General features: G+C 41.2%; 1 protein-coding gene across 1 annotated transcript in view; it reads left to right on the top strand.

Moving 5' to 3' along the window:
* The window catches only part of ZC3HAV1 (zinc finger CCCH-type containing, antiviral 1), a 53,205-nt gene that overhangs the window by 29,468 nt on the left and 3,401 nt on the right, over positions 1-20,336 (top strand). Inside the window, exons 6-12 of the mRNA XM_081285435.1 lie at positions 1,303-1,426; positions 4,085-4,259; positions 11,053-11,173; positions 12,420-12,522; positions 18,478-18,574; positions 19,313-19,443; positions 19,799-19,929. Of these exons, the coding sequence (XP_081141561.1) occupies positions 1,303-1,426; positions 4,085-4,259; positions 11,053-11,173; positions 12,420-12,522; positions 18,478-18,574; positions 19,313-19,443; positions 19,799-19,929 (882 nt within the window). The remainder of the gene's footprint in view (positions 1-1,302; positions 1,427-4,084; positions 4,260-11,052; positions 11,174-12,419; positions 12,523-18,477; positions 18,575-19,312; positions 19,444-19,798; positions 19,930-20,336) is intronic.

Raw genomic sequence — 20,336 nt, 5'->3', positions numbered from 1 at the left:
GGGACTTGCTAAGGGAATACAATCTGATGGGAATGGAGAGAGAGGTTGTGGGGGATTCTTTCTGAAAAAAATAAAAATTTAGGCCAGGACATGAAGGAAATCTCAAATGGTTGCCTACTCTGGAGAGCATTTTGTCTTCATGTATGCATGTGGGAAGTGGGAGGGTTCAAGGGTAACTATAAATCTGCGAGTTTAGGGGGAGTGTGGGATTTTTGTTTTCTGTTACATTTTCATGGAGAATAAAGGAACCTGAATAGGGGACATGGGGCAGTGCAAGCAGGGACCAATATGAGCAAAGGTACAGATGGCAAAGTCCTGGCAGGGAGGAAAGGCAGCCCTGATGGGGAGAGTCAGCAGTAGACTTCGTTGAATTGTTTAGACTCCCCCTGTGTGGACCTACAGACATCCTGACTTTTTAAAAATTCTGATTAGTTGTATGTGAGGGTAGAATGCATTCTGACACATCATACATAAATGGAGTATGACTTTCATTCTTCTGGCTGTATATGATGTAGGATCACACGGGTCATGTAGTCATATATGCACATAGGGTGATAATGTCCAATTCATTCTACTATCCTTCTTACCCTCAAACCCCCTCCCCTCCCTTCACTCTCCTCTCCCTAATCCAAAGTACCTCTTTCTTCTCTAGCCCCCCCCCCCATTGTGAATTAGCATCCACATATTGGAGAAGACATTCGGTCTTTGTTTTTTTTGGGTATTGGCTTATTTCACTTAGCATAATATTCTCCAGCTCCATCCATTTACTGACAAATGCCATCATTTCAATCTTCTTTAAGGCTAAGTAATATTCCATTGTGTATAAATATATCACATTTGCTTTATCCATTCATTTATTGAAGGGCACCTAGGTTGGCTCCATAGTTTAGCTATTGTGAGTTGAGCTGCTATAAATATTTATGTGGCTTCATCACTAAGTCCTTTGGGTATAAACCAAGAAGTGGGATAGCTGGGTCCAATGGTGGTTCCATTCCAAGTTTTCTGAAGAATCTCCATACTGCTTTCTATAGTGGTTGTACCGATTTTCAGTCCCACCAGCAACATATGAGTGTTCCATTTTCCTCATATTCTCATGAACATTTATTGTTGCTTATATTCTTGATAATTGCCATTCTTATTGGAGTGAGATGGAATCTTAGAGTAGTTTTGCATTTCTCTAATTGCTAGAGATGTTGAATATTTTTCATATATTTGTTGATTGCATTTCTTCTGTGAAGTTTCTGTTCAGTTCCTTAGCCCATTTATTGATTAGGTTATGTTATCTCTTCTCTGTCTTTGTAGGCCTCTGTAACAAAATCCACTTCCCCCTGCCCTACCGATGGCAGATATTCAATTCAGACACTTGGATGGACATTCCGTACATGGAGAAGCTTGAGGAGGCCTATTGTGATCCCAAAACCCACATGTAAGTTGATGACTATACCCTGGCTCATGAGTTCCTCATCAAAGGAAAGCCTAAGGCTAGGTGCCTGCCTAGTGCTAGGGAGTCTGGAAATGTCTGCTAACTCAAGTGAAGTTAACAGTGATGGGATTATTTGTTCAGTGGTTATTTGTCAAGGTGTTCTGCAGAACAATAGTGTGGAGGTTGGCTCTTAGTCTTACCAACTTGATGCAGAATTGTTAAAAGTATCAAACGATTTAGAACAAATGAGTCTTTGGGTTCATTTCATGTTTTAAAAATATGATTTGAGTAGCCTCATGTAGTTAGCAGAAGTTTGTTGTGTGTGTGCTTAACATTTTCTAACCTCTGTGTTTGTGTTTTTTCTCTATCTTGGAGGTAACTTTACATTTCTGCTAGGTCAGGGCTGAAATGGGTAATACCTGCATGACCACACTCACCTGTGATGTTCAGAGATAGAAGATGCAGTCTAGTTTTACCAGGAATTTCTTTGGGCAGGATTGGGGGTTGGGGTATGCATTCTTTTTTCATCCTCTGCAGAATTGACTAAATATTTGGTGGAGATTCTGTGTTGCTGAATATTGTCACTAGGAGGTGGCATAAGCTATTTTTGTTTCTAGAAACTATATATTTGACTCCCTAGGACAGTTTGTTAACCTTGAAACTATTGACATTTTGGGCCAGATGATTATTTGTTGTGGGGGTTCTTTGGTACCAGGGATTGAACCCAGGGGTAGGTACTTAATCACCTATCCCCAGCCCCAGCCCTTTTTATATTCTGAGACAGATCTAAGTTTTTTAGGTCCTTGCTATGTTGCTGAGGTTGGCTTTGAACTTGTGATACTCTACCTGGCTTTCTCTCTGTTCTTGATCTCATCCTCCCTTCTCCCTACCCTACCCCAATTGTGATTACCAAGATTATTTTCAAAAGTCATATATTGTCAAGTGTCCCTGGGTTTAAAAATTGGTCCTGTGTGAGATGCCCTGACTGATCTAAGACATCTTTCTTATAGCAGCCATTCTCAAATGTTTTCATCTCAACACTCTTAAAATGTATTGATGATTCCAAAGAATTTCTGCTTCTGTGAATTTACAGCTATCATTGTTTGTCATATGGCTTTATTATTTATTATTTAAATAAATAATAATTTATTTATAAATCTACTACACAAATGCAATAATAAACTCAGGTTAGCATAACTAACATTTATATATAATTATATTCATATAACTATATACCCTTATGTAGGTTACTACATATAGATAACTATAACCATGACTGTTTTCCAAAACAATTTATCAAGAAGAGTTACATCATTTTATATATTTGCAAATATCTATAATGTCAGTCATTATAGAAGATTAGTTTCTCTAATATGCTTCTTTATTTAATCTGTTGTGAGATTATAAATCATGTAGCCTCCAGAAAACTCCATTGTGCCCTTATGTAAGCCTGCAAGCAGAAAAGCAAACAATCAAATGTCTTAATATAATTATGAAAGTAATTTTGGCCTTATCAGCTCTTTCAAAGGGTCTCAGATGAAACTTTGGTAACTATTAATTAATAATAAATAATTTTCAAAACTGGCTTACTATGAGCCATTCACTTTCCACCTTTTTTTTTTTGTACAAGGGATTGAACTGAGGGGCGTTTCACCACTGAGTCACATCCCCAGCCCTTTTTATTACTTTGAGACAGGATCTCACTTGGTTGCTTAGGGTTTTGCTAAATTGCTCAGGCTGGCTTTGAACTCGTGATCCTCTTGCCTCAGCCTCCCAAGACACAGGGACTACAGGCATGTGCCATCATACCCACCTGAGTCACTTTGTATCTTTAAACATATTAGTTGTTTTGTGAGCAGTTTTACTTTAGAATATCTTTTGAAGGAAGAATGAATACATTTTGTGGCTGTGATTGTGGCTCAGTGGTAGAGCACTTGCCTAGCATGTGTGAGGCACTGGGTTCGATCCTCAACACCACATAAAAATAGACAAATAAAAAGATAAAGGTGTTGTGTCCGTCTACAACTTAAAAACTTTAATTTGGGCATGGTGGTACATACCTGTAATCCCATAGGCCTGGGAGGCTGAGGCAGGAGGATCAGGAGTTCAAAGCCAGCCTCAGCAAAAGCGAGGTGCTAAGTAACTCAGTGAGACCCTGTCTCTAAATAAAACACAAAATAGGGCTGGGGATGTGGCTCAGTGGTTGAGTGTCCCTGAGTTCAGTCCATGGTATATAAAAAAAAATCCTCAAAAAAAAGTGAATACACTTTGTAATGCTGTTAAATATGTGGCATAGGAAAGTTACTTTATCTCTCTGTATTTCAGTTTTTCTTCTGTGTGTAAGATCCTTTTCAGCACTAATTTTTTTTTTCTTGGTACTGGGAATTGAACTTCGGGGCACTCAACCACTGAGCCATATCCTCAGCCCTATTTTGTGTTTTATTTAGAGACCGGTCTCACTGAGTTGCTTAGCCCCTTGCTTTGCCGAGGCTGGCTTTGAACTTGTGACCCTCCTGCCTCAGCCTCCTAAGCCACTGGGATACAGGCATGAACCACCACACCTGGCTCCTAAAATTTTAATTCTGTGCTCTCATTACGGAAGAGACCAGAGTGCAGAAAACAGGTCAATGAAGTGTTTCCTTTACAGTTTTTCTCTCTCAGCTTTTTTGTAGGAAATGATAAAATCAATTTCGAGAATATGACTTGTAACTCGAGTCCCATCCAACGCCTCTCCACTCCTTCATCTGTCACAACGTTGGCCAACTCTGTCTTTGCTACCAAATGGGTTTGGTATTGGAAGAATGAATCTGACCAATGGATTGAATATGGGGAGGAGGTGAGTACCATTCCCCTTGTGGAGGCTATTACTTAAACTTGCCAATTGAAGGGGGAAATCTATTAATAAAATATTTGAAGTCTACATGCCTGGCCATGCAGAGTGGACTTTGTGGAGGAAATGGTGCTTTTATTTTTACATAGCTATATTTACATTTTTCAGCAAGCATATATTCCTATTGTAATCAGAAACAAAAATATAAATTACTATTTTTTTAAAAAAAATATAAAGCAGTACTGGGGATTGAGTCCAGGGTCTGGTACAAGCAAGTTCTATCACTGAGCCCTTTTTATTTAATTCTGATTTTTAGACAAGGTCTTGTTAAATTTCCCAGGCAGATCTTGAAATTGTGATCCTCTTGCTTCAGCTTCCGGAGCTGCTGGGATTACTAGGCTGTACCAGCAGTTTGTATTTATAAAAAATACATTATATGTTATATTATTATATATTATGTAATTATTATATAATAACATTCTCATATAATTATATATAATAGTATAATTATATAATATTCTTATATGATATAATTACATATAATATATAATATACATATATATTAATACAAATCCCTTGTACTTGTGATCCTTCTGCCTCAGATTCCTGAGCTGCTGGGATTCCAAGGCTGTGCCAGCAATTTTTATTTACATAATATATTGATAGTGGTGATTGAATCTATGGGTGCTTCTACACTGAGCCACATCCTCAGCCCATTTAGAGGGAGGGTCTCCCTGGGTTGCTTAGGGCCTTGCTAAGTTGCTGAGGCTGGCTTTGAACTCAACAATCCTCCTGCCTCAGCCTCCCAAGCCACTGTGATTACAAGCGTGCTCCACCTCACCTGGCTGTATTAAGTCATTTTTAAGGAACCCCTGAAGACACGAGTCAGCCCCTCTTTCCTCACTAGGGATGGGTGGGTCTCCCAATAGCTTTCTATGTATATTAATACTAAATGTACTGAGGCTACTTCTTTGAGCCAGCAAAGAGCAAGAGTGAGAAGCTGGAAGAATGATGGAGAGGATGGGATGGTTAGTGGTACCAGGCAATGTATCATTTTGCCCAAGCAATGAAGCCTCGTCTGGTATAGATGGTCACTAGTATCCAGAGTTTATATTCAGATGGACTTGAAGGACTGGAACTAGAAGGTTCTAGGCTGACAAACCCACCGAGGGGACATAAAACAGCAGTTGGAGGTTTAGATAAGCTGAACTTCTGTCCCGTGTCTCTCTCCTTTGATGCACAGCATAAAAAAAAAAAGAGGAGGGGCTGGGGATGTGGCTCAAGCGGTGGCGCGCTCGCCTGGCATGCGTGCGGCCCGGGTTCGATCCTCAGCACCACATACCAACAAAGATGTTGTGTCCGCTGAGAACTAAAAAATAAATATTAAAATTCTCTCTCTTTCTCTCTCTCCCTCTCTCACTCTCTCTTTAAAAAAAAAAAGAGGAGTGCAGAGAAGAAAGGGGAAGAAGGTCTTAATAGGTAATGAAATCAGTGATGATCAAACAAAACGGAAACAAGAGATTATAATGAAGTAAACAAAATAAAGTAAGGAAAGGGAAACGGGGCCTCGGGTTCTACATAGGTACAAGTCAGTGACCGTTGGGCTCTGAGCTGCCACAGCAAACAGAAGCACCATCTGTTACAAAATCCCCTGCTCTCTCCCCAACCTGCGGGGCCTGGGAGGGGACAGCCCGTGTGCCTTGGAGAGTTCTACAGTAAACAGTCCTGCTGTCCATCACTCCTACAGTGCTTTCCAAACTGCTTTTTTTTTTTTTTAATTAGCAGAAACATTTTATCAAGTGATCTTTTACAAGAACCTAAATGAGGGGGCTGGGCTTGTGGCTCAGTGATAGAGCACTCACCTAGCATGGGTGAGGCCCTGGGTTGGATCCTCAGCACAGCATAGAGATAAATAAAGGTGTTGTGTCCACCTACAACTGAGCCCTTGGTGCTCTCTTCCACCATGGCCCAGGTAGTGTCTCTTGGAACAGAGTTCTGCTGAGTGGTGTGGAGAAACCCCTATGATGTTGAACTCTGCACAGATTCTGTAGAAGTGCCTGAGGGAATAGAAATTAGAAACCTGAATTAATTGGCCTTGGTCAAAATAAAAGTAAATTATAAATCTTAAGAGTTCTGTGTCCTTGCCATTTTTAGTAAGATAAAGAAGAACGTTTAGAAAACATTTTTTTTTTTTTTTTCTGGTAACATCATGGTCCTAGAGACCAAAAAGAACTCTCAGTGGGGAATAGATAGTAACTAAATTTACATAAGTTTTTGATAGATTTTGTTCCCTATTAAAACATCAAGAAACTTCTTTGAGCTCGTTAACACTAAATTCTCTAGGAGTTCAGTCTGCATTAAATGCAAAGTTTTTAGACTATAACTTTTTATCTGTGTATATACAATGTTGAATTCATTTAATCTGAAACACGTTTTATATTCATTGAAGATGTGAATAAGTTCCTATCGTTTCTTCTTCATTAGACTCATCATTATGTGACATTGAGTTGCCTCTTCTGTTATTAAAAAAAAAAAAAAAAAGAAAGAAGGGAAAGAATCAGTTCCTGGGTTTAGTGTTTTCCCTGTTGGCTGTCTAATTCAAATAGAAATGGCAGTTCTAGGAGATTTGAACTCCAAACAATGAGCAGCTCAGTGTCTCTCATATCTCTACTGTAGTTCAGATTTTGATCCAGTGTATAGTTGGAATGTTCAGAGGAGAAAGTACACTGTGTTGTCTTTAGATGTGCCCTGCAGGTTTTATTTTTTATAACTAAATTTTTCTTTCTTATACTGGAGATTGAACCCAGGACCTTGCACATGTTGGGCAAGTGCTCTACCACTGAGCTACATTCCCAGTCCTTTTCATTTTTTGTTTGTTTGTTTGTTTTGTTTTGAGACAGGATCTCAGTCTAATTTGCCCAGGCTGATCTAAGCCTTGTGATCCTTCTGCCTCAGCCTCCTGAGTAGCTGGGATTCTAGGTGTGCAACACCATACCTGGCTATAACTAAATATTTAATAAGAGTTGGGCAACCGAGAGTACCTCTCTAGGAAATTGGGGTGCAGAAATTTTCACTAACAAAGGGTTGATATGATTTTTTTCACTAACAAAGGGTTGGTATGATTTTTCTGGAATTGATATCCTTTTAGGGAAATTGAGGAGCTTAATCAGGACTTGTATATAGATGGTGGACTGGGAGATGCTGTGGTGTTAGAGGTGATGATGGAACAGTTGGGCTGTTGGGTAACAATAGAACAGGACATAGTTATAACAGGAGAGTGGAGCCCGGTGATCACTGGGTTTGCAGCAGGTGGAGTGTACAGATGCAGTTGCTCACAGATGCTTACCAGAACTTAGCTAAGTGTGGGCGTTATGGAAGCAGACATGGAAGAGGGGCAGGGGCTCCAGGCCTGAGAGGGCTGCTCAGAGTCAGGGCAAGCTATAGCTCTAGAAAGCCTAGGTTTCAGGAAAAATTGAGGCACAGGACAGAAGCCAAGACCTGGTCACTGCAACTGAGACATAAATTCAAGTTTTCTGGAAGAATAAATAATTGAAGGCCCAACCTTATTCAATCGTCTCCTCATGGATGCAGAACTGCAGTACCGTAGAACACTCTAGGACACATGATGGCCATTAAATTGACAGCTAGGACTAATGGAAGTGTCTCAGAAAGTTGTCACTGCCTGCCACTTAGGAGCATGAGACAACACTGTCTGGTGATTTCCAAAGAGCTAGGGCAAACTTAGACCACATACTTGAAAAGCTTAAGGAACCCTTACGAAAGCAACACCTGGCAGGTGACCTGGACAGGACACAGGTGTGAGAGAGGAGAAAGACGCTCTGGCCTTGAGAGCTGTCTCTGGACAGAGCCCCTCCTGGTCAGCTGACTGTATGACCTCCTGATTCCCTTGCGGACGTGCATCAACCAGTGCCTGAGTATCACCTTGGATGTGGGTGTGGACTGACTTGAAGGGAAATGTCACCCTTGGAGACTTTACCATGACGCACAAACACAAGTACAGTGTGTGGACAAGGCCCAAGAAGGTCAGCATGGTGACAAGCCAGCTCATTGACTTGATGGTACTGTCCAGTAGGATGGCCTCTATGCTCATGTGGCTATTAAATTTACATAAATTAAACTTAAAAATAAAATCAGGACCTCAGCAATAAAATCAGGACCTCAGCTCCACAGTGGATGGCACTAGTCGCATCTTGAATGCTCGGTGCCACGTTGAGCTAGGCTACTGAAGGAGTTAAAAATAAGCCACTCTGGAATATGGGCTATTGTGAGTTTAAGGCACTTGAAAAACAGCAGGTACAGAAAGATCAGTCTGACCTCCCTTCTCTTTCTTTCTTTCTTTTAAAATATTTTTTAGCTGTTGATGGGCCTTTATTATTTTTTAAAATTTATTTGTATGTGTGCCGAGAATCGAACCCAGTGCCTCAAGCATGCTGGGCAAGCGCTCCACCACTGAGCCACAACCCCAGCCCTCCCTTCTGTTTCTTAAAGCAGGAGATGAAATTCTGTTGGGAGGATGATGGCCAGCATCTCATTAAGGGGTTCTTCTTCCTGCCCAGGACAGTCCAAGCCACCCTAAAGCTTACAATCTCAAATAATTAGTAAATGACAAAGCACTATATTTACAGAAAGTGAAGCCCCTGATAGATGTCGTCCATATGGGTTCTGGAACTAGACAAAGGCAAAATGGCTCTGGTGGTTTATTTAAGGGGATACATCAAAGGCAGGGGTAAGGTTTCCAGGGCAGAGTCTTGCTTCCTGAGGTCTTGCAGTCAGCAGATTGATTGACATCTTGGCAGGTCACACCCATCTCAGGTGCTGGGTGGGATCTCAGGCAGAGCTTGAGGGGGAAGTTCACCTGCTTCAGGCAATCAGTCCCTGTGGGGGGTGCCATGGGGAGTTCTCAGCGCCCCACTTATCCCCTCACGACGCTACTATGCACAATAGTCCACACACAGCCCACAGACGGTTTGTGACAAAATTCTATGTGAAAGACCCTCCCCTACCAGAAGGAGGGTCATGTTCTTATCAAGGGCAGGGCTTGGGGGCAGAGGGAAATCTACAAATGTGCAAACCTCATCCTCCTGGCGACTTTCCCACCCACTTCACTACCCCAGGCCAAGCGCCTTTACTGTGTCACATGTTTATAATTTACTACTCTGTTGAATTCAGCATATAAGTTTTTATCTCTGAGGCCACTTTGGGTATCATTTCCTTATGAAGGCTTCCCACACCATGTAAAAGTTGCATTAAATAAGTTTGTATGCTTTTTCTGATGTCGGTTTAATTCTAAGGCCCAGCTTTTACCATAAAAGGGTAAAAGCAAGATTTTGCCTTCCCTATAGCACCATATAGGACAGCACAGAGAACATTTCCATCATTGCAGAATATTCTAGTAAATAGCACTGGTCTAGACCCTTCAGCCTGTCAAATCCAAGTGAAGTCCACAGACCAGAGCGTCAACATCATCTCGGAGCTGTTGAAATGTGGAACCCCAAATCCTTCATCATGATCTGTGCTTTTATTAGATTCCTAAGTGACTCACATGTAAATCAAAGTTGGAAAGGCTTTGGCTTTTCCAGCTAGGAACAGGGTGTGTTCTACAAAGCTGAGTAGGGATTTGCTAGATACAAGACTTCAGCTAGCCAGTTGGGAAGCCCTCGGGCCCACAGATATTTTTGCCTGACCAACTTAAGTTGGTTTTTGGGTCCAAAAAATGTACATGGTGGGGCTGTGGCTGTGGCTCAATGGTAGCACACTTGCCTGGCATGTGTGAGGCACTGGGTTTGATTCTCAGCACCGCATATAAATAAATAAAATAAAGGTCTATCAACAACTAAAAAATATTTTAAAAATGTATGGTTTATCAGGCTTATCATCATGGCAGCGATCTCTTTTCCAATCATTCCCATCTCAGTGCCACTGCAATAAACACCTTCGTGGCCTGACTTCATTGCTGTATGCTGCAGGTTAGAAAGTTCTAACATCTTCTATCCTTTGTTCTTGCTCCACCTCCTGAAACACATTCAGATTTAATCTCACTTTGCATTATGTGCAAGTGCGTGAATGCTCAGACATGCTCTCCAAAGCTACACGGATGAACTCTGGCCCTTCTCCATGCTGGACATTTCTTTGGATGCCTTCATTCTGGTGCCCTCCCTTCTCATCCAGTAGGCATTTCCATTAGGGATGAGCAAGGGAGTGGGTACAGCTGACAGCTCAGGAGTCTGCAGTGTCATTACAGGGACTGTACGTTCCTGCAGGAGCTTTCCACCATGGGCTGCTGGCAGGATTTTGGTGTCATTAGCCCCTCTGTGTTAGTTCACAAGAAACAAGTGTTTCACCTCCATTAAATATTGGGAAGCCCTGCTGTTAGGGGCTCACATCCAGTCTGCCCTTGCCTGCTGCACTTGCCCTGGGGTGGGGACCGTGGAAGGGTGGCCTTGCTGGCTCCCTTGCAGCATCAGCACACTCCCCTTTACCCAGTTATGCTGTCAGATGCTTCACATATCCCTGAAGCCTGAAATCAGATCTTCATGTTACTTGAGCATTCCTCACGCCTTTGTTAATATCCCCCGTCAGGGACAAATCCAAGGGAATTTTCAATGTAGGGGGTAGACCACAAAAGAGTGTGACTGGGCTCCACCTTGCCACTTGGCTTGGGAACAAGATGCCCTCCTGTTCAAATTGCATGTCTAAAAATAAAACCATTTAAGGTCTAACAGTTGAGATTTCCTAAAAGCCTACTCTGAAGTCTTTACCTGTTTTGTTTTTAAACTAGAGCAACAACCAGCCCGGTTCCAACATCGACTCCACATATCTGGAGTCCATGTTCCAGTCCTACCCCAGAGGAGTGGTGCCCTTCCAGGCGGGGTCACGGAACTACGAGCTGAATTTCCAAGGTGAGTTTTTGTCTGGCAGGGTCCTGTGTGGCTGGAACCCAGCACACCTGTACATGTGGGGGCAGGAACAGCCCAGGTCAGGGTTCTTTGTAGCCAGGTGAGCAGTCCAGCGGGAGTGGCAGCCGGCAGCAGTGGGACCTATGTTCTAGAGCCCTGGCTCTGGCAAACACCAGCTGTGCAACCCTGAAAGTGCCCCTCGGCCCGGATCCTCATCTGGAAAGTCAGAAGTTTGGACTAAGTTTGTGGATTCTTTAGCTCATTTGGTCTGAGTTTCTGATTCTGGGTGGGCAGTTGAATTTTCAGGTGTTGATGGCTACAATTGAGGTCTTGCGCCTTTGGACACCTTCAGAGTTTTAGAAACTCTGTTCCTTTGAGATTTCATCACTAGATCAATGGTTTCATCCATCAATTTGACTGAAGCCCTTTGCTTTCTGCCATATTTATTTAAACCACCCCAGAAGGCTCTTCTGGTTAGCATTCACCAGTCTGTCTACTCTTCTTATGTTTAGTAAGAAAACAGGGCAGGAGCTGCCCTGGCTCTGAAAGTACTGCCCCAGTGGCACACTCCCGAGGCACCCCTTGCTCGGGTCAGAAACTTGCCCTTCAGGACCAGCCCTGCAGGTATTTTGGAGGAAGTGTCTCTCACAGATCTTTGACTTCTCAGGTAGTGCCTGACGTTTGAGTCCTGTACCGCTTAGTGTCCACTAAGTAATGTGGGTTTTTTTTGTGTGTGTGTATGTGTTGGGGGGGATACCAGGAATTGAACTCAGGGGCACTCGACCACTGAGCCGCATCCCCACCCCTATTTGTATTTTATTTAGAGACAGGTTTTCACTGAGCTGTTAGTGCCTCACCATTGCTGAGCTTGTTTTTGAACTCTTCGGATCTTCCTGCCTCAGCCTCCCTAGCTGCTGAGATACAGGTGTGCGCCATCGTGCCTGGCTAGTAATGTGTTTTTTAAGGACCACTATACTGGCTGTGGTGTTGGGGATTGAACCTAGGACCCTGAGCATGCTAGGCAAACACTGTACACTGAATTGCGTCCCCAGACCTTATTGAATCTTTGGAAAAGGACAGTGAGGGATACAAGTTTTTTTTTTTTTTTAATCATGGGCAATTTTCATCCAAATCCCATACATACACACTTCCATCGTGAACATCTGCTGTGTAAGTAGCCTCTGAAAAGCGAGTCATTTTCTGGGGCTGGTTCTTGATTCTTGTTTGTTTTATTTTTTTCTGTTTAAAGGGATGATTCAGACAAACATAATTTCCAAGACTCAAAAGGATGTCGTCAGAAGGCCGACATTTTTTTCTTCCCAGGATGCGAAGCAGATGAGAAGGGAGCCAGAGTAAGTGTGGTCAAGCATGGCTGGCAGGCAGATGTGTGAGATGTTCCTGCCCTGATCTCATCAATCCCTCATGCATCAGGATCCTGTGTTCTTGGAAAGCTTCCGCTTGCTTTCCCCTGCAATTCCCTTTTGCATTATCTATGAACAGTCCCTTTACTTATGGATGAGTGAGAGAATAGTAGACCAGAGGACTGAGGGCAGACCTCCATGGTTGAGCACTTGCATAGCATGTGTGAGGACCCGAGTTTCCATCTTCAGCACAGAAAATAATAATAATAATAATAATAAATAATAATAATAAACAACCAGGAGGCCAGCGTTTCCCTCTAACTCACAGGGATTTTAGCCAAGTCTCTTAAGTATCCTGGGCCTCAGTTTTTTCCTGCTATGGCCTACAATCTCAAAAATGGCTGGATTAATGGGGATATGCCTAGGAAATAATCAAAAGCACTGTTTTTTTGTTTTGTTTTGTTTTGTTTTGCCGTGACTTCTTCTCTGTATCTCTGTTTGTGCTCTGTGGTTTATAGAGGATGTGACACGGAGAAAGAGATGGAGAGGAAAAAGGGACAGGGTAGTTCTTGAGCAAGGATTTAGGAGAAAGATGACGTTGGTTAAAGAAGTTTTTTGTTTTGTTTTAATTTATTTTTAATAAACATTATAATTACACTGACTTATATTAAAGGGGATATTCAAAGGAAATTTTGCTATAGGGGATTCACTCTAATTGCTCATGAAGTCCTCAGTAAAATCTACTTTATTCACTTTGAACTAGAATTCCCCCCCCCCCCCCCAGCCACTGGTAATGTGTGGATTTGTCAAACAGGTTTCAAGGTAGGTATAAAATCAAGGTAATCTGATTAGGTTCCTTTGGTTGTAGGAATTGAAGGTATTTCATTAGAAAGGGAAGGATGAATATGAGAGAATATAGAAAATAACATCCCGAGAGAATCCAGGACGGGTTTGGGGCCCAGGGATGGGAGTTAGTTCTCATTTGCCAAAGAGTCAGAGTAGTCTGGGATCACAGGTCCTTGCCTGTGACCAGGTCAAAGGCTGGCTCTAAATCACCTAAGTTCAAATTCTGCCCACTGCTTATTAGCTGTGGGGATCTGTTCAAGGTGTTAACTACGTACTAATATCTCTGCTTATTATTTTTATTCCCCATGGCATTAACAGACTCATTGACTATGTGTGTGTGCATGTGAACATGTGTATATATACACTCCTGTCAACCAGTCTGAAAACAGAGTACAGTACAATAAGATACTGACTTATTAGCTACTCACAGTGGCACATGCGTGGCTTGGGGAGGCTGAGGTAAGGATTGCAAGTTCAAAGCCAGCCTCAGCAATTTAGCAAGGCTCTAAGCAACTTATTGAGATCCTCTCTCAAAAACAAAACAAAAAAACTGAAAAGGGCTGGGCATGTGGCTCAGTGGTAGAACATTCTGGGTTCAATCCCCAGTACCTTCCCCCACTGACTTATTATTGACTTATTAATGTTGGGAGAACAATATGCACATAACTTTTACCACAGTATATATAATTCTTCTGTTTTACAATATTGTTAGTCTTTCACTGGGCCTAATTTATAAATTAAACTTTATCATATGTAGGATAAATTAGGAAAAAACAGTACCTATAGGGTCCAGAACTACCTGCAGTTTCAGGTACTTGTTGTGGGATGTTGGTCTGATATATATTTCCCTCAGGTAAGAGGGGACTACTACATGCATGATTGACTGAATTCTAACCTCAGAGTTCCAAACTTTTGCAACTAGTAGCCTAATATTCTCTGAATTTCTCCTCCTGCCTTGCTTAAAAAAAAAAAAAAAATACACTGCTGGGGATGTAATCCAGGAGTGCTTTACCACTGGGCTTGGACTACATCCCCATCCACTTTTGTTTTTTATATGGGGCCTTACTGAGTTGCCCTGGCTGACTATGAACTTGCAATCCTTCTTCCTCAGCACCCCCAAGTAGCTGGGGTTTTAGGCGTACAACACCATGCTTAGCCTGCTCTGAGTTTCTTTTTTTTTTTTGTGTGTGTGTGTGTGTGTGTGTGTGTGTGATGCTGGGGATTGAACCCAGGGCCTTGTGCATGTGAGGCAAACACTCTACCAACTGAGCTATATCCCCAGCTTCTGCTCTGGATTTCTTAATTCAGTTTCTCAAGAATTAGAATTAGGGGCTGGGGTTGTGGCTCAATGGAAGAGCACTTGCCTACCATGTGTGAGGCACTGGGTTTGATTCTCAGCACCACATATAAACAAAATAAGTAAGAAAATAAAGGTCCATCAAGAACTAAAAAATTTTTTTAAAAAGTTAGAATCATATCAATCTAGCTAATCTAAGACCCCCTTTCAGTATATGTAATGTTCAAATTAATAAAGTTAAAAATATTACAGCCTAGTTCGTGCCCTAGTAGAGCTTACATTCTGTGGATGAGATAATACCTAAGTAGCTGCAGTCAGGTGCCACACAAGGACTTGGAAGTTCTGGTCAACAACAAGCCACACACCAACCGCCAACCCACATAGCCTAGCCTAGTGAACTGTACCCCTCGGACTTACGCAAATCCCTCCAATGAGGTCCTTGCAGCAGAATGGCCTAACAATGCATTTCTCAGCACACAGTGCATGACTGAAGTCCTTCTTTGGGTAAATGTCATCCCTAGCAAAGCCCTTGCTCACTGCCCTTTCTCTCCCCTCCAGTACCCAATTATCATCTCCTCAAAGCTCTTGAAATGTTTTGGATTATTCATGGACGTACACGAAAAGTGAAGGGAGTAAATGAATGAAATGGATTGAGAAAAAGGGTGTCACGGGGGGGTCATGCAGAGAAGGAGCTTTAATACTGCTGTCCCCAGTCCAGTAGGGACACAGCTTCTGTAGGACTAGGACAAGGGCTGTGAGGGCCTGTGCAGCGCTTGGGGATTTGAAATACAGCACACTCCGTAATCCACGGGCATCTATTATTTTATTTATTTATTTAGTTTGTTGTAGGTGGACACAATATCTTCATTTATTTATTTTTATGTGTTGCTGAGGATCCAACCCAGTGCCTCACGTGTGCTAGGCAAGCGCTCTACCACTGAGCCACACCCCCAGCTCTCTATGGGCATCTTAACCTGCACGTTCTCAGTTGCACTACAGATACAAGCACAGAGTGGAAATCTGAGTTTAAAATATAGATAAATTGGGGCTGATTTTTTTCATTCTCTAAAAGTCTTCATTTTATTCAAAAGGATCTTTAAACGATTTTTCCGTAATGCATTTAATTTTTAAATGTGATAGTTTGAATCATGTTAAATTTCAAACACTAGCAAAAGTAGAGAGAATTGAAGGATAACCTACTGGGTACTGAACACCTGACATCAATAGCTGTCGCTGTTTTACCACCATGTTTCATCTGTTCTTACTATCACCTGAGATTTTTTTTGGGGGGGGGGTTGGAATATTTGAATGTAAATCACACCTTTGTTGTCATGCAAATATTTTATGCATGTTTCTAACAGATAAGGAGGTTTTTTTTTTAAGGTGGACACAATATCTTTATTTTTTTGTGGTGCTGAGAATCGAACCCAGCGCCTCATGCATACTAGGCTAGTGTGCTACCACTTGAGCCATATCCCCAGTCCCAGATAAGGAACACTATACAATAGTATTTACCTACCTAACACCATTGGCAGTAATTCCTTAACATCGTCAAATACTCAGCAGTGTCCTGTTTTCCCGTTGTCACATAAGTGACATTTTACAGTTGAGTTATCTCAATCCGCATCCAAACAGGGTCTGGACATTGTGTTTAGTTGATTTGTTTCTTAAGTTTCTTTTACTCTATTATAGTCTCCTCTTCCACTTTTTTTCATGCAATTTATTCATTTTTTTAAAAGAAACTTTGTGATTTGACCTATAGAATTCCCCCCATGCAAAATGTAGCAAATTGTATCCTCATGGATGGATGGGTCATTTCTGTAAATGAATGATGAGATCTGAGGACTGATTAGATTCAGTATCAGGTTTTTGGTAGAGAATACCCTACAAGGAATGCTTTCTACTTCTTGTCACATCTTATTAAGGAGTCAGGCACCATTAGATTGTCCTGTTTTTAGTGATTTAGAGTAAGGAGAGGTTTTGGTCACTTCAATCTGATCCTTCCATCATAGCATTCTCCATCTGATCTGTCAATTCTCCATCTGATCTGTCTTAGTAGCTATTGATGGTCACTGGTTAAGTCCAGCGGATACCATTAAGTATTACAAATGGTGGTTTTCTCATTCTATTGATTCTCTTGCAATTATTGGCTCTGATTCATCTAAAAAAATCTTTTTCTTCATCTGTGGTTATCCTGAAATATAGTTAATGCAGCTGAGCTAGCATTCTTTCCCCCAACCCATTGCTGTACTTAAGTGTCTATCATTTGACCCAAGAGTATAACTGATACTTGCTTTATTCTAACATATTAGGATCTTTGAAGCTTAAACCAAAATATATAAAAAAAATCCATATGTTTACACTTTAAGTCAGTGGAGAAATGGCATTTTACTTACTAAATTGTGAATAGTTACTGAATTTTTTTAAAAAAGGATGATTATGATACATCTATGTCAGGGATAGGCAAGGATGTACTTCAAAGAAAAATAAATAAGCACTGCATCTCTCTAGGAAGTTATGGATAGAAAGTCACTTGGAGACCACTGAGCCACATCCACAGCCCTATTCTGTATTTTTATTTAGAGACAGGGTCTCTCTGAATTTCTTAGTGCCTCACTTTTGCTGAGGTTGGCTTTGAACTCTCCATCATCCTGTCTCAGCCTCCTGAGCTGATGGGATTATAGATGAGCAGCACTGCACATGGCTTTTCTTTCTTTCTTTTTTTTTTTTTAAACTACAAGAGATTTTATTGTGTGAATATATAGCAGTATATTGCTTGCTGACACATTTTTATTTGCAGTCATTTGCAATTATAAGCATTGCCTCTATTTAATATTTTGTACATAGATCATATTGTGCATGAATGAGTTACCCTAAGATAAAATTGGATTCCTAAGTCAGAAGATTTGTACAGTTTTAATTTATGACAGGTAGTGGCTGAATTGCTTTCTCTAAGGATTGTGCCAATTGATAGTCCCACCAAAAGTGTACAAGAATCCCTATTTTCTCAAATTTTTGTAAGTCTAATTATCAAACATTTTGATCTGGGCTGGAGATGTAGCTCAGTGGTAGACCTCTCTTGCCCAATATTCAGGAAGCCCTGGGTTACATCCTCAGTTCTGCAAAGGAAAGAAAGTAAATGTGTTATTAGTTGAAAATGGTCTTTTAATCTCAGAAGAGTTTTCATTTAAGAATAAGGTTGAAGGCTGGGGATGTGGCTCAAGTGGTAGCGTGCTGGCCTGCCATGCAGGAGGCACTGGGTTCGATCCTCAGCACCACATATAAATAAATAAAGATATTGTGTCCACCTAAAACAAACAAACAAAAAAGAATAAGGTTGAGGGATGGGGTTGTGGCTCAGTGGTAGAGCACTTGCCCTAGCATGTGTGAGGCACTGGGTTCAATCCCTTGCACCACATTAAAATAAACAAATGAAATAAAGGTATTGTGTCCATCTGCAACTAAAAAAATATTTAAAAAAGAATAAGCTGTTTTTGTTTTTGTTTTTTGTTTTTAAAGAGAGAGAGAGAGAGAGGAGAGAATTTCTTAATATTTTTTAGTTTTCGGTGGACACAACATCTTTATTTCATTTTCTTATGTGGTGCTGAGGATCCAACCCAGCCCCCCCCACCTCCATGCCAGGCAATCGTGCTGCCGCTTGAGCCACATCCCCATCCCAATAAGCTGTTTTTTGAAATGTTATTTTTCAAATAAATAACCACAAAAAAGGAAGAAAGAAAGCAAGCCAGTCACTTGGACATGAGAAACGTAAAGCCAAGTGAATTTTCATTCTCTATTTGTAGCCATCAGGTGGCACAGACTGCAGCAGAGGCTTTGACCATGTCCTCGAAATCGCTTCCTCAGCGGGACCTTGGCTCCCACCCTCCAAGTAAATATAAGGTACTTGCTTTTTACTTGATTGGTGGGTGAATCCTTTAAAGGTGGGAGAAAATAGTTTGCTACAACCATGTGTGTTTGTTGATTTGAATGAATGAATTGCTTCCATAAAACTCTGGGGTCAAGATTCAAAGACAGACATCTAAATGTGATCGTGTCACTTTCCCAGAGGACAACTAACCTCCATAGGGAGCCTCATCATTTTGGGGGCTTGGCCACCCATGATGGTATCTGAGCAGCTCCTGACAACAATCTGTGAGGTAGACATTAATACCTCTATTTTACAGATGAGAAGACCAGCTCAGAGAATACAAATGACTTGGCTCAGTGGGCTTCACTCTGCCACTAGCCTGATAGGGGAGAGACTGTTCCTAGACTTGAGCCTCCATGTTTGGCTTCAGCCCTGGCGCAGAAGAGTTTGCTTGGATTCCTTCAATTCCTCTGTCACTGCATTGGTTTGAAGCTTTAAGCAAGGGACTTGTAAAGCCACTAGGCTAAATCAGTGCCAGGGACATCCCGTTGTCCTTAGGTATAGTGCTTAGTTGGCCTGAAGTCACCTGAACAGTTAGGCCCACTGTCTAGTTAGGTGTCCACACCTGGAATGAACCCCCGATCCAGGCTATCCCCCAGCTGTTGGGAACTGGCAATGACCCTTATTGCATAGGGGCCACACCGATAGATGTACCATGCTTCCAATGTTTCCTGCTTCACATTAATATATTTTAAAAATTTTTTTTTTAGTTGGAGGAGCTTGACAGCCTAAGCGCAGAATATGCCAACATAAGTGACTATTTTAAAGCTTCCATGAAAAATTTCAAGATTGAAAGGATAAAGAAGATCCATAACCAAGAGCTCGAGAAGGAGTTTGAAAGGTTGGTGGCCATGTGATCATACTGCTTTCCATAGAATTTGGAAGGATTGGTTCTGATCTGACAAAATGTATATTTGCTGGTTTAATTTAGTAATCACATAACTACTCTAATATTTGGTCTCGTTTTTTTTTTTTTCATTGCCTAAAAATCTCAGCTTTCCAATTTTACAGTTTAATGATTCTATGTCTATTCTTTAAATGTCTTCATAAATTTATGATTTTATAGCCACTGCCTAAGTTTTCCATTTTGAAATAGAATGGAATGAAATTTAAATGACTTCAGTTGGGATTAATGTTGTGAAATAGACTGGGAGAGGAATGTTCTTGGTGTTAAGTCTTGTCATTTCCAATATTAGGAAGAAATCGGAGATGCGCAGTGATGAAAAATTGCTGTTTTATGCAACAAGCCGTACCAATGTGGATTATATTTGTTCTTATAATTTCGACTGGTCTCTGCATGGACCTCATGAAATCAAATATGGAAAAGGTGTGTGCTGGAACAGAGATGCTAACTAGTAGAGTCATAATCAGACTTTCTAAGTGCTTCTAGTAAGAGGTGTATGTAATTGTTTTTATAGCATGTCCAGGCTTTAGTAATCATAGAAAATAAGCTCACAGTAGCCTTAAATGCACAGATTAGAATGGTTCAGTTGACTTGGAGATTGAGTGAGGGGCCTTAGCCTTGCTCCTGACATCTTCTGTTCTTTCTGGGAGTCACCCAGCTAAAATGGCAGAAAAAGAAATGAAATAGGAAAATTTCTAAAAATTTTCATAAAATGAAAATAGGAAATTTTCTCTTGTCAGGAAATTGTTGATCTGCTGGGTATGGAAATCTCTGTGGTCATCTGGGGTGTTCTAAAGTTAGGATGATGCATCAGCTTTCTTTGGAAATCT

This window comes from Spermophilus citellus, assembly GCF_964194105.1.
Source record: "Spermophilus citellus genome assembly, chromosome: 3".
Classification (NCBI taxonomy): domain Eukaryota; kingdom Metazoa; phylum Chordata; class Mammalia; order Rodentia; family Sciuridae; genus Spermophilus; species Spermophilus citellus.
Note: the sequence above shows the minus strand (reverse complement) of the source record. Positions and strands in the feature narration are given on the sequence as shown.